The sequence below is a fragment of the Sminthopsis crassicaudata genome, chromosome 1 (assembly GCF_048593235.1).
Source record: "Sminthopsis crassicaudata isolate SCR6 chromosome 1, ASM4859323v1, whole genome shotgun sequence".
Lineage (NCBI taxonomy): Eukaryota > Metazoa > Chordata > Mammalia > Dasyuromorphia > Dasyuridae > Sminthopsis > Sminthopsis crassicaudata.
In genome coordinates this window covers 472,265,348-472,292,755 of record NC_133617.1, presented here as the reverse complement: position 1 = coordinate 472,292,755, position 27,408 = coordinate 472,265,348, and the positions used below count along the sequence as shown (strand labels likewise).

Below are 27,408 nucleotides of genomic sequence, written 5' to 3'. Positions count from 1 at the left end.
TTGAAAACATTCTGGATGCTTTTTTTTTTTTTTTTTTTTTGGTAAAGAGAACCTTTTAAACATTTATGTCAAGGACATCTTTGAAAAAGAATTTGAAAAAGATTTATAATCATTTATTAAATGCATATCTTTGTAGAGATACAAAGAATTAATCCCTACTCAAGGAGTTACTGCCATTGAAGAGACACATAAGTTTTTTTGTTGTTCAGTCAATTTTTAGTCATGCTCTATTCTTTTTAATCCCTTCTGGAAATTTTCTTGGCAAAGATTCTAAAGTGGTTTGCCATTTTCTTCTCTAGCTCATTTTATAGATGAGGAAACTGAAGTAACCAGGTTAAATGACTTGCCTAGAAAGATGACTCTTTCTGACTTAAGGCCATGCATTTCTGACTCTAGGCCATACACTCTATGCACTGTACTACCTAGCTTATTCATATAAGTGTATATGAAATAAGTATAAAGAGAATAAAGACGTGGACAAGTAGTTGAGGAGGGAGGACACTAAATAGCTGGAGGAATTGGTTTGGGTTTTGTGCAAAAGGTGGTGCTTGAAGTATATCTTGATGGAAGAAATATATTCTTTAAGGTAGAGGGGAGGGAGTGCATTATGGATGTGAGAGATAGCCCATGCAGAGTTGTATTTGAAGAACACATGCAATGCCAGTTTGGCTTGATCACAACTAGAAAAACAGGTTGGAGCTTAGTTATGTAGGATTTTAAAAGCTTAACAGAGGGGTTTCTATTTTATCTGGAAGGCATTAGGAGACCATTAGAATCAATTGAGTGAAGAATCAGATAGATCTGGGCTTAAGGAAAAATTATTTTGGCAGCAGTGATAGGATGAATTGGAATGGTGAAAGATTTGAAGTAATAAGAATGATTAAATAGACTGTTGCGATAATCTAGGTGAAAGATGTTGGAAGGCCTTGACTAAGGTAATAGTTGTGTGAAGGAAAGGACGAAGGGATGTGAGAGATGTTTTATAGAGGTAGAAACAATAAAAGTCAGCAACTAACTAGCTATGTAGTGTGAGAAAGAGTATAAAGTCAAGAGTGCTCTCAAGGAGCTCACAATCTAATTCAAAAATTGGATGGAGTGAAATATATTCATAATAACTAGACCAGTTCATAGCTCCAGTCTTTTCACAGTCCTTACAACATTATTTTATTTTTTGTTACTTTTGCTAAATTGAGGAAGTTCAGAGCTGTTTTAATTTGTATTTAAATTTTTGGAACATTTTTTTTCTTTTATATAGTTATTGATTGTTTGGATTTCTTCCTGGAAAACTGCCTATTTATATCCTCCAAATATATATCAACTGAGGGAACAGCTCTTATTCTTACACAGTTGCTTTGCCTCCATAGTCAATAAACAGTGTATTTTTGACTCAGCAATACCATGACTAGGCCTATACTCCAAAGATATCAAAAAGAGAGAAAAATGGTCCAATGGAAAGCAGCTAGATGGTACAGTCAAATACTAGAACTGGAATCAGTAAGACATGAGTTAAAATCTGACCTCAAACACTTATTAGCTATTTGACTCTGGGGAAGTTACTTAACCTTTTTTTGCTTCAGTTTCCTCATCTGTAAAATGGGCATGATAACAGCACCTACTTCTCAGAGTTGTGAGATTTAAATGAGATGACTGTTATATGCTTATTAACTCATAGTAAGGATTAAACAGATTGTAGTTTTTCTTATACATGTACAAAAATATCCATAGTTCTTATAACAGTAAAAAACTGGAAACTAAAAGGTCAATTAGGGATTGGCTAAATAAATTATGGTTTATGAATGTAATGAAATATTATTGTGCTATAAGAAATGATGAAAAGAATAGTTTTAAAGAATCCTGAGAAGGCAGAGTTGAGCAGAATCAGGAGAATAATTTGTGCCAAAACAACATTTTTGAAGTCTTCAGAAACTCTGATCAATGCAGTAAACAGCCATAATTCCAAAGTTCAAAACACAAAGAATACAATTCACCTACTGAGAAAAAAGTTATAGACTCGAATTCAAATTGGAACATTTTTTGGACATTGCCAAAGCAGGAATTTGGGTTTTTCTTTTTATTATACATTATTTAATACAAGAGTTTGGTTCTGGTTTTCTCCTTTTTAATTAAATTTAAAAAATGAAATTTGGGGCAGTTAGGTGGAGTAGTGGATAGAGCATCAGCCCTGAAGTCAGGAGGACCCCAGTTCAAATCTGTTCTCAGACACTTAACACTTCTAGCTCTGTGACCCTAGGCAAGTCACTTAACCCCAACTGCTTATTAATTAATTTTTAAATTAATTTTAAAATAATGCAAAATGTGAAAGATAACTATCCATGTGGGCAAAATAATAACCTACATTATTTGTTGTCAAGAAATATAGAGGAAGGTCCCAAGTATATTATAAAAATTTAATGGCATTGAGAGATGGGACTTATATAGGAAAAGAAAGTGCTGAAGGCTTTTAATTTGCCCTGTTAGAAAGAGTACCCACATTAATGAGATTGCAGACCTGTTGAAGTACAAACTGTAGTTAATTGAGAAAACTTTACATCTGACATTCTGGTAAAACTCATCGGCCCTAGAATATTAGGGGAAGTAGGAAAATTTTGCATCTCAGTTCACTTGATTGTTCCTGATAGGCAGAATTTAATAAACAGAACATAATTTGAATAGAAATAAAGAATATTTGGAAATAGTGGAATTCTAGAATTTGCTGTGGTCAAAACCTTGGTGGGGCTTGGTAGAGTATTATATGTACTAAAGTTCTGAAGTATCTAAAGGTGAGAGTTCTTACATTGAGTTTAAACATATTTTGCTGCAAAAGATCTTATAAACATATTTTTAAAACGTTTTTTCTAAGAACACAAAACAGTTTTTAGTCCAAAACTAAGATATATTACCTATATTTTTTGAATGTGTGTGCTCCTGTTTGATATTATGGAAATAGTATTTAAGCTCTTGTCTGATGTTTCATTTCAAACTAATTTCCTTTTTTCCTTTCCTTTTCCTTTCCCTTTTTTTGTTTTGTTTTGGTGTAGTTCAACTGGAAACGAGAAACCACCTGAAGAAGAACTTGGTACAGAACTTGTGGTTGGTAGCAGCAGTTCAACTTCCTATGAACAATTAGATAAAGTTACTTCCAGTCTTAGCTGCAAAATAAAGAATACCTTTCCACCTTCAGACCCTAATGTCATTGCTACCAAAGAAGAAATTTCTGAAAGTATTATAGCAAAACCAGAAGAATCTATTCCCAATATCATTAGTCATTGTAATGCTAATAAGAAAGCCATTGGAGATGATCAGTTTCCTAAACAGTGTGATCCTGGGAATTTCACAGATGAAAAGATCTTATTACCCCAAGAAATAAAGGGAACAGTAAAGGAGAATTTGCTGAACTCTGCAGCAGTGGACACAATGGAAAAATTGAGCCAAACGCCTTCCAATAATTTTGACACTGAATGTGATAGTAATAAACTTTTAGTATTTATTAGTACTGAAAAATGCAAAGAAACAAAGGACCTTTCTAAAAGCATAGACATGTCTACTAATGAACTGTCTGCTACCCAGTTAGATAAAATTATAGAGAATCATTATTCAAAAGGGAGCACTGAACAAAATAATAGTGAACGATGTGAAGAAAATAAAGTTAGACAAAAAGTTCAAAGTAATTCTCCAGTTAAGGAAAAAGGTGGTAGCCCTAGAAAAGTGGACAAAGGGCATCATCATAACCGAAGAGATCGTTCTTCCAGTGGAGAACGAACAAAGCAAAGCAGGAGCAAAACAGAGAACCATTATTACAAAAAAAGGGAATCCTATAGCAAAGAGAGGACCAAAAAGAGCCGCCACAAATCAGAACACTGTAATGGAAGCAAATATAAACCTTTTCATAATGAAAGCAGCAGCCCTGACAGTAGATCCTTAGGAAAACATAACCATTATCAGTCCAGAAGTAGAGGAAAATCTGATCAGGAAAGGGGTAGATATTATCATTCTAAAAGTGAGCGATCTTGGAGTCGGGAGAAATATTATCCAGATGGAATGAGAAGATGGGACAAATATAGATATTATAATGATTATTATTCTTATTCTTCAAGGGATGGTAGAGAGTGGAAGCCATCTCACAGTGATCGAGAATATGACAAAGCAAGTCAGTACAATAATAGATCACACAAGGACTATTACAAAAGCAAATGGGTTCATGAGCCAGCACCTAAAGAGAAAGAAAGACATCACTCAAACAGTAATAAAGTAGATCTGTCCCATTGTTCATCTCTTCCTCAACATCCTGAAAAATACTCTCATGACAAAATTGCACTTGAAGAAAACAGTTCAAATCTTTGTAGTCAATTTCATGAGCATGACATTGTAAAAATGAGGAAAAGGAAATATGATAGTATAGACAATGACAGTGACTTAGAAAAGAAAATCCCCAAACCCTTACAAAATGAGCCAGTAGAAGAGCAGAAAGTTAAGAAGCACAAAAAATCGAAAAAGAAAAAGAAATCCAAAGACAAACACAGAACTCGAAGTTGCAAGTAAGTATATAGTGGTATGAATTTTCTTTTTAAAAAAGTTTATTTATTAGCTTGGGGCTAGCCATCCTTTTCTGACCTAAAAAAGTAAAATAATCTACAATATTCAAATAAATTTGATGTTTGTGTATTTTTATGGAATCCCAGACTTCTAAACCATATAAAACCCAATTTGATGATGTGATAATCTTTGAACTTGACAACCTTTTTTCCCCCAAAAAAACTCCCAGTATTGCTGTGTTATTTCAGAGAAGGCTAAAATGCCTTCCGAGAATTTCATATGGCTGTTTGATATAATTGATATCCTGTGGGGCAGGTAGGTGACTCAGTGGATAGAGAACCAGCCCTGAGTCAGGAGAACCTGAGTTCAAATCTCAGATACTTAACACTTCCTGGCTATGTGATCCTGGGCAAGTCACTTAACCCCAAATGCCTCAGTTTAAAAAAAAAAAAAAAAAAAAGAAGAAGAATTGATTTCCTGTAACTCCATTGGAAGTAAATTTGCAGATTTCTTTGAAAAAATTGTAACTTTTATATAGAAACTGGAATGATAGTATTGAAATCCTTATTCTTCAATTATTAAGTGAATATTTCCTTTCCCAAGGGTCTCTGGTTTGTTTTTTTTTTTTTTCTTATTATGTATATATGATGTATCTTTTTGGCATTTGTTTAGTGGATAAACTGTGATCTGAGATGTGATTTGTTTTCTTGTCTGTTGTTTACCTTTTTTTCCTCAATTTGAGGCATCTAATTGAGGAATGTGAGGCTTTAAAACTATAGTCCTTGAAAATATAAAATGACTTTTGTTTCATTTTTAACTTAACTTTTTTTTTAAATTTGAAACTTTATAAAGATAGTGGCACATAGATGGAAGAACATGGTAGTGTTAAAGAAAGTAATGTCTTAAGGTATATCTTAAGCATTGGGGAAAAGCAGCCTTCATTCCTGTCTTCTATAACCATTAATTTCAGGGGAAAGCATCAAAATATTTGGTGAAGTAGATCTTGTTTTGCTTATAACATAATAACGAAGAATAAGATTTTCTTAGTTGAAAGGACACTTAATGCAACCAGAATTCTACCCACTGTATTTAACTATTGTCCCTAAAAAAGTATAGTACACTTGACACATCATGTTCTTTTGAAATTTTTTTTTTTTCACTTTGGCTTTTAATTCTTACAGGCATCATCAGGATTTGGACCTTTCTGTAGCCAACTCCAAAGCTGACCTTCGCAAACACAAAAAGAAGAAGAAGAAAAAGAAGAAACATGCAAAAAAATCAGAGGACTATATTGAACATTCAGATCTTCATGTACTCAGGGCTTCCTGCTCTGAGACTGATAAAATCTGGGAGAAAAAGGACAAATCTCCCATCAAAGATGGCTTGCCATCTGAGGACTACCAGAAATCTAATAAACTTTCTCATGAGGAAGATGATGATCACCCTGAGAAAACCAAACACTTAAGAATGGAAAGCCAGGATCATAAATGTCACCCAGCTGAGTATGGCCAGGGTAAGGGGAAACATTAGGAGTTAAGAATGAAGAATTTTATTTTAAGTTAAAGTTTACAGTCATTTAGCAAGTGCTCGTGTTAGGTTATCTGTATGACATTTTATAGTTCTAGAAACTATAGTTAACTTTTTAATAATGTGGGCTATTAGAAGTCTTTTCCCCTTCTCCAGTCATTCCTGTGCTTTCTTTAATTCCTGGTGCTATAGCAATAGTGTTAATTGATTAACCATTGAAATAAAACAGAATTCTTTGGAGCAACATTTCCTTAGATTATAACTTAGCTGTAAAGGAGCACATCATTATATTAATGCCTATGTATAGCTGTCATGTGAGCATGTGTGTTCAACAAAGTCACGGGGCAAAAGGGTTGGGTGGGTAGACAGAGGGAAGACAGAATAATTTGACAATGCTAATGGCCTTTTAAAAATTATTTTAACCTTGTGATCAGTATTTTGTGTGTTTTTTTTTTCTTCCTTATTACTGGAACTACTATTGTACCTGTTATTCTTTGGACTTTATGTCTTTGGTAGATTACTGCCTTGGGGTTTGAATCAAGAATAATGGTCTCAGGTTCCTTAATCAATTAGGTTTTATATGATAGTGCCCATTGTTGGAAATCTAGTTTCTCTCTCTCTGGCCTTTTTGCCACACTAAATTTGTTTTCCATGGAAGAGATTTTGTGTGTGCGTGTGCGTGTGTGTGTGTGTGTGTGTGTGATTTTAACTGTTTGTTTGCTAAGTTGTACAATATATTACAGTTGCTGTGTTTGGTTATTTTCACTCCTAAACAAGCAGCATTTATTGAAAATCTGTGTGGCAAAACCTCATCTATACAAAACCTTCAGGTTTCAACTAATTCTCAATAAAAGATATTTCCAGGTAACTGAAGGTCTACACACCCTTTTAAAGTGTCAAAAACTTTCAAAATTTTAGCCATATTTTGTGGAAGTTTTCTATAATAGTAGTTCTTAATTTGGGGGTTTATAGATTTCAGTGACTCTGTGGTCTTCAATAGGAAAATTACATCTTTATTTGCACTTATTTCTATCTGAAATTTATCACTTCCTTCATTTATGAATTAAAAAAAAAAATAATCCTGAGAAGGTATTCAGAGGCCTCAATAGACTGCCCAAAGGGTCTGTGACACACAAAAAGGTGAAGAACTTCTGTTCTGAAATATATTGATTAAATGCTTGCTTCCACCTTAAACAGAGTGCAAGGATGGTAGGAATTAGATCTGTGATTTCATTAGTGTAGAGAACTCCTCGGGGTGGAAGCTTGTTCCACCAAATCTGCTTGGCACCCTTTCTGCGACAACATATGGTCTGCAGTCACCCGAAGCCCTGGGAGGTTAATGGCACTTGTTCAGGGCCAATCAGCTGGCATGAGTCCGAGGCGAAACTTGAACCTAGAACTTCCTGGCTTGAAAGCCAGCTCTTATTACTGCTGCCAAAACATAGTGACCAGTTTTTAAACTATTTCTTGGTGACAGTGGTTTGTCATTAAGAACATTAATTAATTATACTGTGGTGTGCTCCAGTTGTGCCACCAGGGCCTATTGGGTGTATGAGGTTATTTGCTACTATATTAATGGGCCCAGATTGCTGTGCTTTTTGATTTCCTGTATCTGCTTGTTATATTTTTTTTCCCTTTTCTCCATGCTATTAGCTTCCACTTTTAAATATTGTCAATTTGTCTACCTGTAATATCCACTTTAATCCCCTTTTAAGTTGCTGCTTCTATTCTGTAGTGGCTTAGAAACCATATAACAAAGCTTGTTAGAATTTCAGTAAATGTAATTTGACAATAAATAGGCTCAAGTGTGGGCCTGAGGTACCTCTCCATGAGCAAAATGCATGAACTTTGTATTATCTATTTTGGCTGCTCAAAGCTTTTTGGCTTTCTTTTCTGTTTTCAGCTGTGCTATACATGGATGATGATGTTACTGTACTGTGTGCTTTGTGTGCCGGGGGTGGGGAAGGCAGAAAGCTGGGGGAAAAGGAGACTGTTACAAAATAAGTAGAAGACATAGTTTCCTGTTCTCAAAGAGAAAGATTAGCAGGCAAGTTAGGAAGATTTGATGACTGACTGGTACAATACAAACTGTGGTAACAAAAAACAAAACAAAACATTTTATATTTGCAAAGGACCAGTGCATAATATACAGGAAATTCATTGTAACTTCTGCAAAATGCTTGGTAGTATTCAAGAATATTATTATAGAGAAGTATATGGAGAGCGTATGGCAGATCAAAATCTCTAGCTGAAAAATGAAAGCTGAAGCAGATTTTTCTTTTAAAAACAAATTAATTGTCGAGTTTATATTAAAATGTAAAATGTTACTGATCAGGAAACTCATTTGATTCCTTTCTTGCCCACAATTTAATATACTAGTATTAAACAGGAAACAGGGAGATGAATTTGTTCATCTGCTTATCATGATTTAAAAGGAATTCTACATCTTTGTAAAAATGTTCATGTTTCAGCTAAAGACCTCCCCTCTCATAAGGACTACAGTCAGAAGGTTTCCAGTAAACAGTTGGATGACAGTTCTACAAGTACAGATGAATCTAGATGGAAAGTATGTTGAAATACTAACAAAAATATTTTGTTTCTTATTTAGTAGCATGGATCAGAGCACTTTAAAAAAAAAAATGTTTTGCTTTTCTTCTCTATTGTTAATCTTTAATCTGACTGCAACTGGTGATTGGTTTGTAGACTAGAGCTTTAGGTAAGAATTCAGACTGAGACACTAGAATGCCTTTCCTGGTTCTATCCAGCCTAGGGAAGGGAAGGGAGGGCCAATCTGATCTTGTAGTGACAGTTTTCTTTGTGCTGAAGATGAACCTTCTCTTTCTCATCTATCTTTCATACTTTTAAAGCCCTTCATCCTGGTACATGGACCATTTTTGCCTTTCTCCTTTGAATCGTCCTCTGAGTATATTTTTGCCTTTCTCCTTTGAATCGTCCTCTGAGTATATTAAACTGATTCTCTGATGAATGACTTTTGACCTGGGATTTTTTCTATTACAGTTTATTGCCATTTCTTATTTTAAGTTCTTATTTTAAGCTTGATTTCTTCCTTGAGGCAATCAAATTTTAGTTCCAAAGCCACTAAATTATCAAGCAAAAGTTTTAATTTTTAATCTTGGTGGTTTTTTGAAAGAGGAAATAAATGGTTTTATAAAATAGATTACTAATTATCAATAACTACCTGTTATTAAAGGGTTTATTTACTGCAGCTTAAGCTAGGTGATTGATTGAAAATGTTATCACTGCACATAAATGTGTAGCATGGGTGACTAAGACTTCATAAAATCAAATTATAAAAATGTTTCCTACCCCCTACTTTTTCCTAGGTGAATGAAAACTCATCCTCAAAAGAAAAATTACACTAGTTACCGGTAAGCTGTTTTCATATTTGTATATGGCTATTTGTCTTGAAATTAACAAGGATAGAACTATAATTAGGAAGGTGCTACTTGGAGTTATTTCGTTGTGACTCTAAAGGTGACAGGTAGCTCAGATAGTGGTACGGATTTTATTCACATACACATTAATTTTGTGTGCTGTTAGGTAATTACTGACCCTAGAAAAGGTAGATGATACATTTGGGCTCACAAGTTTATCCATTTTACAAGGCAATGACTAGAAATTAGTTTTTCAAAAATTGGGCACTGGCAGTCCCAGAGGAAATCTGTCCCTTAGAAAACTGGATCTCTTGACAGACACCTGGGTAGCATCTTGGTAAAAGCCTGATGCATCTAGGTTAGCCTAGGTTAGATGTCAGCCAGAGACCAAGCTGTTGTATTTCATATTCCTTTTCCCACCCACATCCCCAGGATAGCTGTTAGGTTTTCTAGAAGCACTGGATGGCAGCAGAGCTCAATTTTGTATTCAGATTTTCAATACTGATTTTGGTTTTGGTTTTAATGCAAAGATGGGAGGGTGGTAACTTCCATTTGCCAGGATGATAGAGATTATTACATGAACCAAAATTTAAACTATGAACTAATGAAATGATAGCATAAAAGATGAAAATAAATTTGATCCAGATCTGCTGGGTAGTTAAAATGATAGACAAGAAAGAGTTTTGGGGGAATTTAAGCATATTTTAAAATGAGGTTTTTTGGTCCTTTTTTCTTCCAGACGAAAAGTTAGTATTGGTAGAATTCTAGGCAATTCATCAGCACTCATGACAATGACCCACTTAAAAGTTGACATGCGGACTAAAAAAAAAGAAACATCTAAATCTGACTAGGAAATGAAACTTTAAGCACTGATCCAAGAGGGAGTTAGGATATTTGTCAAGTGAAAGGATCCATAAACTTAATTTTTATTCATTGAGATTTTGAGACATTTAAAAGATGCCTCAAAAATTTTCACAACACAAAGAAAGAATGAATAGTATCTTGGACTTTGGGCCTCTGACTTTTATTTGTCTTGTAATTTTGGGGAAGTCTCTGGGTCACATAAAATCAAATTAAAAAAAAAAATTATTAAGCACCTACAGTGTGCTAGATACTAGGTTAAGTGCTGGAGATCCAAAAAAGAGACAAAACACAGTCCCTGCCCTCAAAATACTTATCCTCATTTATAAAACAGGGATAATAATATATGTAGCACATGTCCCACAGGGCTATTGAGAAGATAAAATTGGATTATGTGTGAAAAACACTTGGTAAATAAATACTAGCTGTTACTGGGTTTGGGGATTCAGTTTAGGGTGGCTCTTGAATAGGAGGAAAAGTGCTTGAGTCTTCTACAAGGAAATTGGAACAGCACAGTGAGTTTGTTCCCACTTGTTCCAGAGGATGGCAGATGCCTTCCAGTAGAAAACTTAAGAAACAGAGCGTCCATTGCTCCCTAATGTTTTTACCATCAGGCCATTAAAATCACCCATTTTCTTTGTCTAAAAAACTTAAGATGTATGTTTTGTTGTCACAGCTAAGAAGGGTGAAATATTTCAATGAGAAAAGCATCTTCCTTCAAGTCTTTTAGGATCTTTCTAATTAAAAACTACATGAATAAGTCATTAGTATTGAGAAGAGAGAGCTGATGCTAAGCCAGCTAAGCTCTTTGTTTCTAAAACTTCCTGTCTTTGGAATGACTAATATCTACAGTATGTCTTGTCTTTCAGATTCAGAGTGTTCAACTGAAGCCATCCCCAACACAGCTTAAATTATATTTATAAATATAGAAAATGATTAACTGTTCAAATCCATAAGTGGTGCTTCTTCAGTAAATACTGTACAGGATTTTACCATGGAAGAACTTTTTTTTAATTTTTACCTTGAGACTTTTTCTTAATTACCCTTAATCCAAATGGATGAAAACTTTCTACAACTGCTGACCGTTGTAAAATACCGTGTATATAATCACATTGAAAATAATGCCCTGGAATAGAACATCTCAAATGCTGCTTAATTACAGACTCAGGTTGATTACTTGTATTTCATGTAATGTTACTCCAAGTTAGACATCTGGTGCAAGACCAAGCCAGGAAACCATGGAATTATTTAAAAAGGAGGGGGTGGGAGGGAAGTGGGAAGGGAAGGAAAAAAAAAAAAAGAAAAAAACTGTATATTTAATTTAAAGACTTATTTAAAGATTCACAAGCTCTTACCTAGAATTTTGAGAGAGAGCTCTCTGTTTTCTGTGATGTCTGATACTAGAAACTAATTTGCTTCACATTTTAGTTGTATTCAAGATTTGAAGATGTATTTTATAGACAAGTTCTGTTTCTGAACTTTGTGGAAACACACCAATCAATTTACCAGTTATGATGAGCATTTACATTATGAATGTATAACCCAAACTTTATTTGTAAAGCCTACAGTATGTTTTTATTACATAACACTTTTTTATACAGTCACTTGTCTTGACTATACAATATTGGAGTCTGAGTTGTCAGTTCGGTCCCTTAAAGTTTCTAGTTACAGACAAATTCATACTGTGATTTTATTTTTAATATGGAAATGCTATCAAACTGTGATATACTTATAATTCACTGGTCCTGCATCAGGAGATGGAGTGGGGAAAACTGTATTTAATACAGTTTATATCTGAATAATCTGTATGGTTTATACAGTCTGTGTTGTTCAGAGATGTCTAAAGTTTGATCTTTGTTTTTTTAAAGATTATAAAAGCACTTGCCCCACTGTAAATATATAGCATGTAAAATTTATATAGTATATAAAATACAGCAAAGTCAAAAACAGCTTGTTTGTGTTTTATTTTAGCTCTTCTAGCTTTGCTTATTACCATTATTACTTCCTTCTTTCCTAATTGCATTGTTTTAAGTAAACAAGTGAATGACACACTTATTCTTTGAGGAGACCATCTTTTTGGTAGGTTTTTGGTTTATTTGTATGTTTGAGTTTTGCTAATTTGCTAAAGAAAGAGTTATTTAGCAAAGGAAAGCCAGCTGCAATGGAAGTAATTTTTTTCCATTGCACTTACCTGTTACTTTTTGCATTTAAAGAACCAGACCTTAAGACACTTGTGTCTTAACAATACAATTTTGACTTTTATTTTAAGTGTAACACAATATTTGCAATAGGGTCTTACAGTCATACAACAATCCTATCCACTTTACAACAAAATATCATTATGAATAGATACACAGAATATTTTTTCATGCAAATTGTGGTTGTACAATGAGTAAACAAACACAAACTTCAAAATTCAAATACATATCTGTACATTATTTACATAACTTTATATTTAACTGTAAATAGAAATGTTTTCCAAGAAAATATAAGAAACTGATAATTCACAAATTATAACTGTAGCTTCTGGTCTACAACAGACCTAACTTCTCAGCAAGCATATCTATTTAGAGATAGATATATGCATTTATAACTTTAAAAATATGCATTGCTTTATATGAAGCATGAAATGCTGCTCCATCTATAAATAACTTCTATTTTGACCCAGTTTGGTACCTCATATGTTAAACTGCTCAAAAAAGTTTGTGACCTTTGAGGAGAGCTTGACTTGCCTAAAGAGCTGGGTTACTTTGCGCTGTAGTCAGTCCAGCTGAGCTCAAGAGAAGAGCTTTCTAAATTACACTGTTCCCGGGATTGAGATCTGTTAATAGCCACTAGCCAAATTTGGTTTGGGGGGGAGGGGGTGAGGCGAGAGATGGGAGGAGATTACAGGAGATGAGAAGTGCAACAGAAGTAGCTTACCTAGAGTCAGTCAATGTCCCCAACTGGGTACACACTACCCCTCCCTCCTCCTTATTGTCCCTGAAGAAAGTTTTCAGTCTTTGGCCAGAAGTTGGAGCAAAATGCAAGCCCTGAAAGCAACTGGGAGAGGAGGAAGATAGATAGATTGAATCTTGGGATGGAAGGGGCAGGGAAAACACTTCCCTGCTTCCCTGGGCTCAGGCAAAAAGAAATTACTTATGGCACCTCACAGGGAAGGCTTCTCTAGTCAAAGCCTACAAGAGGAGCTCCAAGTGACGGAAGGAGAGTGGGGAGGTCCTCACCCTCCCGTGAACACTATCTTTTCTGGCTCTCGGGGTTCCAGCTACTTTTCCCCTGTAGACACTGAGGTGCTTTGCTCCTCAAGAAGCCTAACTGATGATGGCTTAGTGGAAATGTTGGCCTTATTTCCATCCCTGCTAATAAATACTGTCACAATGTTCAAAATTCATTTAAAACAACAGAATACCTTTGGTGGCAAATTAAAAAATTACAAATACAGCACAATCTTGTTGCCCACACTCCACAAGGTAGGTGGGGTAAAGAAGAGAAATAAGCTAGCCACAGTTTGATTTATTTTTTTAAAATGCAGAGTAGTCTGCTACTTTTTGCTATCACAACATAATTTTATATAAGTTACTATAATTTCCCATGTAAACATCCACATAGGTAAAGTTCTTTTACAAACTACTATGGCAAAAGAACACGTGAACTTTCATAAGGCATTTCCTTCATGCTTTTTTTTTTTTTTTTTTTTTTAACCGATATGGTTGTGAGGTCAAAATCAGAAAAATACCTGCCCTTCCCCTCCCCCCTTGCACCAAGGACTTTTTAAAAGAACAGTTCAAAGAAGTAATGAGAGAGAAAACATGGAAAATTAAGTGCTCATGTTTTTCAGCAAAATGAAGCATTAAAAAAAAAACAAAAAAAAAAACTGCTGTTGTGGATGAGAGACTACCGCATCCTAGGCTGATGAGTATTTCTATATAATCAATAAGCAACATTTGATTTAGTGTATTATACCATGAGGCTCTTTCAAGGAAAGCTAAAACCCAAACTTGCATATGCACAAATGAGGAACAGCAGAGGTCGGTACCCCTTTCTCAAACCAAAATTTAAAATTTCCTACATTTTAAATTTGCTGAGAGATTACGGTACCTTTTAAAAGCCCTCTAAGACCCAGGAACAAATCAATTTGAAAAATGAGTAGGAATAGTAATTTCAGATACCTTTGGATGCCATCTATTCCATAATGCACCTCTACCTTTGAATGGCCTGAATTGGTGCCTTCACACAATCACCAAGCCTTAGCTTTATTAAAGAGCTAGATCACATAAATGTTTACTTCCACCTTTTGGAGTCTGACAAAGGCATAAAAAAGTGAACTTGAAATCTGAGGTTTTCCCTGACTTAGAATTTGCAGCAGGAAGGAACTAAAACCACCCATATATTCTGAATTCTTGTGCTATGTCTATCACATAGCTTGTGTAGGCGAGACAAATTTATTAAGTTTTCTGGCTGGAGAAGATGCCTAGGTTATAATTTTCATTTGTGAAAGAAGAGATAACGCCAAGAACAGTAGCATCTACTACTAAATTTTATTCACATAGTCATCTTCATAGAGGGATTCCTAGGGAGAACATTATGTCCTGCATCTAAATGGATATGATCATTGAAATAAAGTTGTTTTATTAAAGAAATCTATTAGTTGGTCCAATCTATAGCCCCATAACTTATTTTGCATTCCCTAGGCTCTGGTAGTTTTAGATTTTCTTTTGTGATTCCAGGCTAAAATATCCCATTACTACAAACACCCATCCCTTTGCCTCTAATATATCCATGCGATTATCATCTGTGCTACTATTTATGAGGTTGATTGATATTAAGTATTCTAAAAACTCTCTGTACTTCCAAGGAACTTCCAAAGTTCCCTTGATATACTTGATGGATTTGTAATTTGACCTGTTTTAAACACACCTCAGTGCCATGCAATTAAGAAAATGCTTATACATTTAAATTATGCATTTGTCCCTCATATGATGGAATATAAAATATTTCATAACTAGCTTAAAGTGTGTTGCAAGAAGAAAGAGAGCTCACAAATGATTTCTAGTTCATTCTATTAAGTTTGGTCATCTCCTAATTAGGTCATGGAATAAAAGTAATAATATTTGATTTCACTTTAAGATTTTAGAGCACAGATAGCAGAGAACAGGCTCCCTATGGCCAGATACATGAATGACATGTTTCTGTTTGGAGGATTTCCCTCTTCTAAGAATCAACAATTACAGTATCAACACCACAGGATAGTTGTCCTTAATAATGATAAATTGCTTTTTTTTTTTTTTAAAAAGAAAATACTTGTGGGGGGAAAAAAAAATTCCACATAAAAGTTAAGGCACCTTCTCAGCTAAGGTTAGAAGAGAAAAGTTCCCTTTTCATCTCACCATTCTGCTGTTTTCTACTAGTTTTAATGCTTAATTTCTGGGGCAAATTTAAGCCAAAATTTTTGTGTGTGATCTGAGAGATTCAGATGCTTTAAGGAAGACTTCCCCACCCTCCAATAAAATGCTAAAAATTCTTTCAAAGATTCCTGGATACCTCTATCTTCTATGTTCCACATACCCAGCTATTCCCACAAGATTCTAGTACTTGTCAAATTAAGTATCTTGACAAAATAATACTGCCTTTTACCTTATCCCTCATCCAATTCTGTCTCTATGGCAGCAGTAAGCATAGATTTAAAACCACCTCAATTGTCTACAGCTACCACTCAAACTGCTTTTTTTTTTTTTTTTTTTTCTTTTCCAAAGCTTTTACCTTTGGGAGCTGCATATTTACTGTGCACATTGTACTTGTGCCCAGGAGTTAAATTAAATTTATAGCTGCCATTCTAAAAATACTATTGTTAGATAGAAAGTAAAAGTTTATTTTGTTATAATTTCAGAATATAAAAAGGTATATAAAAGCTATATTCCTATATATCAGAGGAAAAAAGTTCTAAATAAAAAAGTGGTGGCTTTTTCTATCAAACAATTTAATTTGGAATGATTTGCTTTGCCACTAATGGTTGTGTTATACAATTGGCAGGAAAGTTCTTCCCATAGAGAAAACAAGTTCTGGATCATACTATACACCAATTCTGGTGGCTGTATTACAAAGAATTCTTACTGGCTAAAAATCCTAAGAAAAGTATTTTCTAACATCTCCCATCCTGAGCAAGATGCTCAATAACCAGGAAGGGAAAATATTTCATGTCTTTCAGCCTGATTCTTTTCTCCAGGTTATTGAAAATCCAAAGCATATATAAGGCTTCCATGTCTTCTGTTTAGATAATTAAATTCCCATATATTCATCCTTGGAACGTCATCTGCAGGATTCTATATAAAGTACTTGTCTTCTGGTGAGTTATCTTGCAGAAGGTTTTCTGCATTATTCTCATACTCCAATGAGAGAGGTGGGAATGCTCTTTGACCAGTTTTTCTCTAAATTTTTTCTTTTCTTACTTTTACCTGTTTAAGGTGTTCTTGATTTCATGCTCCCCTAAATATGGAACGTGGGTGAATCACTGCCCAAACAGCAGAGTGCTACTTTTTATTGGCAATTCTTCTTTTCCTTGTTGCCAGCATATCATAAAAAGGATCCCTGCTGATACTTGCTCTGGTGAAAGGAAAGGAAAAAATTTATCAGGTAATTGTGGTTTGACAAAGTCCATCTATTTTTCCATTATAATAGGAGGTTTACTTAGAAGAAAACTCAGTTTTAAAAAACTTTAAAAAATTTGAATGGACTTCTTGAAAAGTCTATGTATAAGCTCACCAATGCTGTTTTAGATTTAAGGTGTTGAACGTAACTCTCTGACTCTCTAAACTAGTCCATACTCTCTAAAATACTTGTCACAAAATGGAAAAATAAGAATCTTTTGAAAACACTGCAGTTTTTATTTTAAGCCCATTACTCACTTGATTGATTTGATCCACTCTTCCTTCTCCTCCGGGGTTGGGGCAGATATTCTGTATACTACATGGTTGCCTTCCACCACTCTGCCATCAGCCTCTGTTTTACAGGCTTTTATGACCTGTCCTTTATGGCTTGGGTTATAGAGTTCAAAACAATTCTGGGTAAAAAGACAAGATAAAGGTAGAGAATGAAAGCTTCATAAATCACAGGATCTGAGCATGCTGAGAGCTTGCTTCAAAGTTTATTTAGTTTGCTGGTTCATTAAAAGTAGAATTTCCAAAAAAGATATCTTACAGGTTTCCGGGGATCTTCTACTTCTCTTATGCTAAGATTTTCCAAAGGGATGATTCCTCTGGGCTCTTTATCCTGCAAGATATGACAGCATTTTCTGAGTCATCTGAAATCACTAGGGAGGATCAGATTCAAAACAGATTATGATGGAAAGGATTACACTGTTACTGTTGGAAAGAGAATTTAACAGCCTTCAAACCATACTCACTGTTGTATATTCAAAGTAATAGAGACAATTATCTGTCAAAATGAACCACCGTCTCTTCCAGGTTTTCACTCTCCCACCTATAAAAACAAAAAAAGAATTGGCTGAGTCCCCTTTGCAAGTGGGACATTAGAGTTTATAAAATCAATATGGTGTTGGAACCCCATCAATGGAATGGGGAGTTTTTACAAGTGTTACTCCTGACCTTTTAACCCTGCTATCAGTCTGATCTCATCTTCATCTCTGTCTTAATGGTTCAGGGGCACAAAACAGTCTAGTGATAGAAAAGATACTAAAAAGAAAGGTTTGTGCCTGAAGGACTAAGGCCCCAGATGTGTTTCAGAATAAACAGCTCTCTGACAATGGTAGAGACTCATGAAGAAGTGAATTCTTTCAAGTCTCAGCCACTGGTTTTTCACTCTTGATTGCCTTGAGGTTTGGGTGGTATCTTTACAATTTTTTTTTTATCCTTTTCCAGGAAAAATCTCATCTTCATGATTTAGTTTCATCTTCACACACTGAAGCGGTTGTAGAAAGATACCATTGCCTACTCCTATCATCAGGGTGGTTAGTTAGCTCATTACTAAATAAGCAGAAATGGCATAGTTCATTAACTATCATCCATATATATAATTCAAAAATGCAGATTGAGACTTTTGTCTTTTTGGATATGGCCAATTTATTTCATTTAACTATATTTGCTTGTAACAGGCTTTTTTTTTTTTTTTTTTTTTTTTTTTTTTTTTTTTTTGCTTTCTCAATGGGAATGGGAAAGAAAAGGCAAGAGAGAAAAGAATATGGGCCTGAAAATAAAACTGAATATATTTTTTAAAATAATTATTCCCCAACCAAAATTATCAGTAAATCTCAGCATATATAAAACTGGATATAATTTATTTGTTGATTTTGCTGTCTTTTTTTTAAACAACAACAACAACAAAAAAAAAACCCTCAACCAAACTTTTTTTTTTTTTTTTTTACAACATAAGACAGATATGGCCAAATTAGTCCCCACTTTTTAAAAATCATTTTTTATTATTTTTTATTTTAACATCACCAGAATTTCTCTCCTTATTCTTCCCCTCAAAGATAAAGAAAAAAAAGGAGGAAAAAAATCAGCAATACATCAAAAAAGTCTGCAAATATTTGCAATGTTCCATGCCTGTGGCCCTCCCACATCTGTAAAGAGTGAAGGAGGGGTATCCCCTCTTTATCCCACCGCTTCTGACATGCATGTTTTGACAGAATATTTAAGACTGGCAGTATCCTTTTAGTGGCTTAAGCCACAAATCATTGCATGGTGACTATGGCATTAATGTATGAATCTGAGCAAGCAGAATCAAGTTGTTGAGATGTTCAAACAGAGACAGGGGAGACGGAATGAAAGAAGATGCTGGCTGGGGAAAAGGGCACAAAGAAAGGAATGGAAAGGCAAATAAGGACATGGGCCTGGCTCTGCTCTTAGTCTCTGCACCATATGGAATGATTTGGTGGCTTGGAGTTGGTATGCTTCTTTAAAAGGTAGTTTATAAGCAAGGATAGTTAAACTGGACAGAACTGGATTGGTTTAAATGTGCAACTCTACTCCATAAAAGGAAGCTGGGAAGGTGAGAGAGATAAACAGAAAAATATTTTAAGTCTGAAAAAAGCCCAAGATTCTAGTTGAGGGGAAAATCATCTCTGATCCTCCCTGCATTTCAGTCTGGATTAATCCTACACGATCACTGACCAACCAACCAGAGAAGCCTAAAACAATTCTAGAGAGAGAAGGGTGAAGAGAGATTTCCACTGATACTTCTAACCTGTCTCAAGAATTTATTGTCCAGCCTAACCTCACAAACTACTCTAAAGCAATTTAAATCATCTGTTATTTTCACTTTCTTGACTGACAGTCTTAAGAGTCCCAAAGCAACCATTCACTACCCAACTCTCAGGTCCAATGAGCCCCTGCTTCATGCTATTAAAAAGATGGAGCCGGCACTCTAATCTAAAGCAGAGTTGGCTATTAGGAGGAAGGGATTAATGATTTGAGTCTTGTCCTGGCCCCTGACACATCATGAAACTGGAAAAAATTACTACTTGTCTCTGCTCATTTTCTCAACTATGAGTGGAGACACAGTCCATTATCCTCATATTAAGGATTAATAATTGCAGGGCCCCTTGCAAATGCAAATAAACAAATTGAACAAATGATGGTAGCAATTTTGGATTCTGTATTGAATTAGACATTTTGTGGTCTCAGTGTAAACTCTTTAAATTCGCACCTCTCTCATCCCAGATGGAAGCAGAAGAGAGATGGATATTCAAATGTGGTACTTTGGAAGATCTCTCTTGCGTCCTCCAATTATAAGTAAGTAGATGGAGAAAGGCAGAGTTTATCCATAGCACACAGAAGTTACTGATGATCAGCAGAGAGGAAGTGAAACTAAATGAGTTTAATTCTAGGTTATTAAATCTAGGGACTTAGGACTTCAGGGGAACTATTTCCATATGTCACTATTATGGTACCTAGAAAGATTTATTTACTTCTTATGGTGACTCCTCTTCCCAAACCCTCCTAATTTACTTGTAGTTTGTGAACTTATTTTCAGTTCTCCTAAAGGTGGCTGGTGGCTCACAAAGAACAGAGGGGATAGAATGCTGGGCTCACAATAAGGAAGACATGAGTTCAAAACGAGCCACAATAAATAGTTGTGTGACATGGGGGAAGTCACTTAACTGCTATCTATTTCAGTTTCCTCATCTGTAAAATGGAAATAACAGCACCTACTTCCCAGAGTGGTTGCAAGGAACAAAGTAAATAATAATTGTAAAATTCTTAGCACAGGCACAGCACACAACAGATTCTATATAAATGCCAGCTACTCTTTATTATTTTTACAATTGTTATTGTAATCATCACCACCATCAGCATCATTATCTTTGCCTAGGAGCCACAACAGGCTCCAGAAAGAAGGCAAAGAATCTCTTCTTGTTAGTGCTCTTCTCTGTTTAATTTAAAACAAAATGAAAGGGCTGAGGAGTCATGGGACCGGCCTTTTGTCCCTTACTGCTGGGATGCTAAGCCTGGGTGAGAGCCTGGGAGTTCTGAGGTGCTGTGAGTGAAAATGGTCAAATGTCTGCACTAAGTCTGAGCTCACAGGAACAAAGGGCCACTATGATGTCCAAGAAGAGCAAAAAATCAGCCCAGGTTAGAAACAGAGCAGGCTCAAAGTTCCCTTGCCAATTGGTAATGGAACTGTGCCCATGTGGGGACTACTGCACTTCTAACCTGAACAAGTTACAAGGTAGAGAGACCTAGTCTCAAATAGCAGCAGTAGCAAAAACACAACCCAAAACTCTAAAACAAAATAAATTCCAAATTTTTTTCCTATGATTTGTCACACATCCATATCTCTTTCTTGCTTTCTTGATTCCTTTTATCTGCACTCAAACAAGTAGAAATCCTCCCATCTCTGTCTTAGTCACAATTCTTAAGCTTGTTAACTACAAATTATTCATTTAATACTCATTTCAAAATATCTAAACATGATGGGCAATTTCTCCATAAATTTTCTCATACACCCTAGAAAAGCAGTCATATTTTAAAAAAACAAAACAAACATCTTTGGCACCTACTTCAAAATTATTAATTTTGACATTAATATGAAAACAACCAACATACAATCTGTGAAATAAGTAAATGATTTCCTCCACAACTGACTATGCTTTACAAAAGAGAAATTTTTGGTCTCAAGTTTCTCAAATTGCTTTGGAAACTTTTGGATCTTTATGGATCTTTATCTTTATTGTATCTTATGTTTTAAAAAATAACTAACAAAAGTCTGTCAGTTATCACTTTCACCTTCAAACTTGCTGCCTGGTCCCTTTAAAGAAATTTCTTTCAGAGGCAGTTAGGTGGTACAGTGGATAGAGCACCAGCCCTGGAGTCAGGAGGACCCGAGTTCAAATCTATTCTCAGGCACTTAACACTTCCTTGCTGTGTGATCCTGGGCAAGTCATTTTACCCCAATTGCCTCAGGGGAAAAAAAAAAAAGAGCTTTCATTTATAAAATATAGTAATTGTTATTATTGTTCAATTGTCCTTGGTCAATCAAAACTGGATTGACAGCAAGAATTGGAATGGAAGTTGCTACATTATCTACATAGTCCTTCCTTTTCTGGTTATAAAATTTCTTTAGTAATTCCTTTTATGTCACTTCTTGTGCACAAATAATCATTGGCAATATGCCACAGCCTACATAAAACCATCACACATGTTTCAATGCTCTTTGGACCACCTATATTTATGGTATGGTATCCCATGATTCATAGCTATATAGTATCACCAGAAAAATGTTGGCATTACAAAGGCAGGCTTTTGTGGAACTGTTCAAGATAGAAATATGAGATCATTGAAAGCACTAGGTAGATCCCAAATATGATCCATTCCAATCTCCTCTACCTATTCAATTTTGGTTTCTACATGTCTACTGCATATGCACTAAAGGACTAATAAAACAAATCTTAAATTCTAAAAAGAGAGACTAAGTAGGATTCCTCAGTGTAACAGGCTCTACAAGTTAAGAAACCCAAAGTAATACAATAAACACTCTCTCCCATTCTACTCTATGAAAAGCGTAGCATCGGCAATTTTCTAGTCAATGAGAAAGAAGCCAAAAGAATGGTCCTCTGTTTGAGTGGATTTAGTAATAGCAATCAAGCTGGCATTTAGGCTCTAGGCTTCCTTTTCCCATCTAGTCTCTTTCCCAAGTCCACATTTGGCTCTCTCATCCTTCCACAAAGGTATGAGATTGTCCAAATTCCAGATTCATTTTCCACTTCAATACCACAACAAATTATAAAAACTGTCTTTATTGGCCACTAAACATTATCATGTCAACCTTAACACCCTATATTTCCTTAATTAGGTTTTAAATTTTTTAATACTTTAAATTGTCTTATGAGCCATAGGTTTTTCAGCAGGTCCTAAAATAGAGGGCAATTATAAGCTTATTAACCACTTTGGTTCCTATCCTTCTATGAAATCAAATAGATATTGAAGAAAAGGGAATATCAGTCTCAACAATCCTCTACTAGATTTTAAGAGAGTCACAGTTCCCCAAATCAGAGGTATCTGACAAATCAGGCATAAATTCTAGACAAAAGGTGGAGACCAAGTAATTGGGAACTGACAAATATGTCAGAATAAAAAATGGAAGAGACCTTAAAGATTTTCTAGTTCACTCTTTCATTTTATGTAAAATAAAGGAAGTTTAACTTAGAGTGGCTTTTATTTTTTTTAACTAGCTCCATTTTAACTTCCCATAAGGAAAATAACAAAATCATTTTGGGAATAAGTATTCTAAAATACTTTACTGCAAGATTGAAATAAGGTTATTAAACTAATCGGCTTACCATTAAATCAACATTTTAGTTCATGGATAATGTGGAACACAGTTCTTAAATAGTGAAAAGACTAGAGGCCCTTTATTCCCTTAAAGTGAAACTAGTCTGGTTTTCAGTTCCATGACTCAAAAAGACCTGAATTACCTTATTGACTAACTTACTGCAAGAGTTTGTTTCCTCCAATGACTTCTAACTACCACAGGAATCTCCAATGCTGGACTACTAAGCGAGTCCAGAGGAAGTATAGAAACAAATGAATGACTCAGCCATAAAGTTAAGTTTTGCACAAGCCAACAAAAGGGGAAAGGAAAATCAAGGCAGAAATGAGCAACTGAAGAAGAGCAGGAAGCCATTGGGTACGTACCTCCTAAATGCAGAATAAGCAGAGACAGCCAGTCACAGAACAGAAAGGTGATAGTCATAGGCCAGAAGGAAAACAAGAAGGCACATTTAAACCACTCATTAAGAAATCATAACCAAACCAAACCAAGAGAAAGTCACAAATAATATGAGAAAATAAAGACACACACATAAAACTATTTGGAGATAAATGCATTTGCTTCTACAGAAAACTGAGTTGGAATTTTATCTAGAAAATTACTTAACAGTTTTCTGGGATGGATCAATGTAACTGAGTATGTTCTTTCTCTGCCATGGAGACTTTAAGAGATTAAAAAGCCCTTTTCTGCTGATGCCTCAATTCTGACATGCCACCATTCAAACAAGAGATTATTAACTCTGAAGTAAACCATCAAGAGCATTATTTTGACTGAACTGCATTTTTTTTTAAAGGTACTGCCTTTAGATTAGGGGCATTTAAGAGAGATGAATTTGCAGTAATTCCTATTAGTTCTACAGCAATATATTAAAGAAGGGCAAGCAACCTATGATTAAACACAAAAAGCAATGCAGCAAAATGAGCAATTCTCATACTAACCTAATTTCAATAGCCAGCCTTCTCTATCTGGATTAAAAAATGTGTGTGTCAAGTCATTTCCATCATCTTCCGGAATTTTGAATGGCTCATTTTTAATACTTTCATATAAATTCTGTAAGGGGACAAAATGGTAACTTCAATAAAAATCAAAGACGTTATGGTCTCTTTATTAGTCCTAAGGGAAATGGAATACAAAATAAAGAGTTAGAAAGTGACAGTAAGCTAATAAGATGAAAATTACTTTTGAAATAACAGAACATTAATTACAATGGAAGCTCTCACATCTGAATATTTTTTAAACAGGTAAGAAAACAAAGAGGATTTGACTTCAAGTGCACATTTTCACAGTTCTAATAAAACTTACCCTCAATAATTCCTCTGGGAGATCCCCACCCTCATTAATGCCTCGGTTCATAGATATGAATCGTTCCACTGTTGGCTTATCTCTCACATTGTGGTTGTGAAGGCTGGTGTTTAGCATGATGATTGCAAAAGACAACACATAGCATGTATCTGAAACAAATCCAATACAAACCAGAGAGATCACTAAGTTACGCCACAAGGCTGGGGATACACTTGCAGCTAGTTGTGTCCCTCCACACAGGCAGTTAGGTTCCCAGGAGAATAAAACCATTTACAAGTGTAGCTGCGGCTTGGATAACCACAGGCTCGCTGACGACCAGTACCTGCAGACATGTGCATTCTACAGGCATTTTCTCTTTTTGCTGGCTCCAGCCTCTCAGAAAGGCACAGGTTTCAGAATGTCAGCAAGGGCTTGGAAGAAACTTCATTCAATTGGACAGATGCCAAACCTGTCATATTTTGTGGGATATAAAATTGGAGTTGAGGTTCTATACTGGGCCTAGCTCAAAAATATATAGGAATCTATAGGAATCATCTTTTCATAGTACGTAGTATATTATCCTTACCTCAAAGCAGTGGCAAAATCTGGATTCTTTAAAACTGGAATATGGTTTATAATTAATATTATTTTTCAGGATATGCCTTTTTGTTCCCTTTTAAGATCTATTATTTTAGGTAAGTGGAATAGATTCAGAGATAGCTTACATTCAGACTAGCTTAGTGCGTGGTAGACAAATAAATGATACAATTTCCTTCCTCTAGTGACTACTGGATAAGGTAGAAGTCTTTAGATTTAGTGTCACAGATGAGGCCCTTATTCTAGTACTGATCGAAATTCATAACTCTTTTACACAAAAAGAGCCTAGATTTTAAAAGAAGATTATACCAATACTTAAATGGTTTACTGAAGGGAAAGAGAGGGAAGAGACATAGACATGAACTCAGTTCTTTGGAGAAAGGCCAGTACAATCATGTGGCTCACCCAGGGAATCATATGGCCCCAAAGATGGCAAAGGATGGAGGGAATAGTAGGCTGGCAAAGAGTTCCTGAACCAGGGCCAAGAACCTGGTTCAAGTGGGTAAGCTGTAGGGATCAGAAACTAGCAACAGGGCAAAAAATCATGACAAGGAGAGCCAAACCCAGATTTTTGTCTTTCAATAGTGATGTGCCTTTTGGCTTTTTCAGATATGCAAAACGGGAATTGACTCTCCAGTGACCTTAGGTGCTTTATATAGTTGGGGGAAAAGGGGTGTTCCAGCCCCATGATAGTGCTCTAAGTCTGGAACAACTGTAGAGGTTTCCTTTTGTGTATTGTGTATTTTGTGTATTGTTTGGCCTATTTGGCTGCTGAGGCTCCTCTCAAGTCCAGTGAAGAAGGTGGGGCATACCATAAGTATGACTCTCTAGCAACTCTGAGTAATTCCTTTATGCATGTGGGGGAAGGAGAAATAGGGAGTACTCATCCACAATAGTGCAGTGCAGAGGACTGTATAGGCCCCAGGGAGGAGGAATTCCCACTGCAGGAAGTTGATGAACTTACTAGAGACCCCAAATATTATGTCCCACCCACGTTAGTACTAAGTCAGGAGAACTTTATAGGTGCTTAGCAAAAAGTGGAAGCATTCACTTGTGACCTATGGAATTACCTCTGGAGGGTCTCAGGTTGCAAATGCAGCCATTCACAATGCAATGTCCATGACTATGGTCTCATTTAGAGTCTGAGTCAGTACTCAGAAATCTTCAAGAGTATATAAATGAGACTGGGCAGTTCTCCAAGCTGTGTGAAAGGTCAAGTGTTCAAAAGAGTCTAGATGATTCATAAGTGCTCCTGGAATAATAGCAGGTATTTGGCTCACCTGGCATACTATTATAGCATAAGAAACAGTTATGTTCATCTTATTGTTTTCCTGCATTCTTTGTACTGAAGTAAAATGCAAAGAACACAGTATTCATAATGAATCAACCAGAAAAATACATCTTGCTCCTGATTACATGAAACCTAAAGAGCAGAAAGAGCAGATACAAAAAAAAAAAGAAAAAAAAAGAAAAGATTCTAGAATCAATCAACATAGATTATACTTGAAATAAGTTTGTGCTCTGCACAAATAGGAGAAAATGTGAAATAATATTGGGCTAGTGTCATGATCTAAAGATTATTTGGTTCTATCTAAATCAGTACTCAATCAGATTCTAAGAAAAGTTATTCTCAACTGCTTTTGTGATTCTTATCCAAGGATTAACCAGTTTCTAAAGGAAAACTATGTCAAAGTTTAGGAAGAAATCCTGAAAATAGGTTAAAGGGGTGATCAAATGAAGAACAGAGACTCTTTTTATTAATACAATTAAGAAGAGTTCATAATTCTCTACCCTTGATGATAATGAAAAGTTCAAAGAAGACAGATCATCTCCAACAGTGTAACTCTCAACATTAACATTTCAGGAGTCCTGTTTGATAAGTCAAAATTGAACTTTGTACCTTTCTTTAATCTTACCTCTGGAAATCTGTCACATTTCTGAATACTGCAATTTGTAAGTGGCAATAAAAATAATATTTTTATTTAATTTATTTAAATAATAATAGATATAATTTTGTTAATAATAAAAATAATTTTGTTTAATTTATTTAAATAATATTATTAATTATGATAGCAACATTTAAATAATACTCTAAAACTTTTACTGGGCTTTACATATATTCTTTCACTGGATCCTCAAGACAATTCCAGGAGGTAGGCATTAGTGTCACTATTTTACAAATGAAGAAACTGATGCTAAAAAAAGGATAAAGTGAAAAAAAAAAAAAGTGAAGGGAAAAAAAAGGGTAAGTAATCTGCCTGAGATACTCTCTTAACTGTCGGATTTGGACGCAGGTTACAATAAAGAAGAAAGAACTCCCTGTAGGTATTTCCTTTCTGTGTGTGGGGACTGAGACAAAAGCTGATGCTGAGATTCTGGAGGGAAACTCCAGATGAAGACATAAGAGTTCAGGGTTTCTGTGACAGATCAC

At 35.2% G+C, this 27,408-nt stretch overlaps 2 protein-coding genes across 7 annotated transcripts in view; one reads left to right on the top strand and one right to left on the bottom strand.

Moving 5' to 3' along the window:
• The window catches only part of USP42 (ubiquitin specific peptidase 42), a 114,383-nt gene extending 103,121 nt beyond the window's left edge, over positions 1–11,262 (top strand). For 5 of the 6 annotated variants that reach the window (XM_074281049.1, XM_074281047.1, XM_074281048.1 and 2 more), the window contains 5 exons: positions 3,039–4,535; positions 5,715–6,046; positions 8,532–8,626; positions 9,405–9,449; positions 11,186–11,262. In XM_074281049.1, the coding sequence (XP_074137150.1) occupies positions 3,039–4,535; positions 5,715–6,046; positions 8,532–8,626; positions 9,405–9,443 (1,963 nt within the window). In that variant the 3' untranslated portion in view covers positions 9,444–9,449; positions 11,186–11,262. The remainder of the gene's footprint in view (positions 1–3,038; positions 4,536–5,714; positions 6,047–8,531; positions 8,627–9,404; positions 9,450–11,185) is intronic. The other variant, XM_074281052.1, reaches the window with a different exon arrangement.
• A 4,328-nt stretch (positions 11,263–15,590) lies between these two features.
• Positions 15,591–27,408, bottom strand: part of CYTH3 (cytohesin 3) — a 135,118-nt gene continuing 123,300 nt past the window's right edge. The window contains exons 8-13 of the mRNA XM_074281061.1: positions 24,402–24,550; positions 24,038–24,149; positions 17,716–17,792; positions 17,511–17,582; positions 17,219–17,373; positions 15,591–16,916 (exon numbers count right to left, since the gene is read on the bottom strand). Coding sequence (XP_074137162.1) covers positions 16,844–16,916; positions 17,219–17,373; positions 17,511–17,582; positions 17,716–17,792; positions 24,038–24,149; positions 24,402–24,550 — 638 coding nt within the window. The 3' untranslated portion in view covers positions 15,591–16,843. The remainder of the gene's footprint in view (positions 16,917–17,218; positions 17,374–17,510; positions 17,583–17,715; positions 17,793–24,037; positions 24,150–24,401; positions 24,551–27,408) is intronic.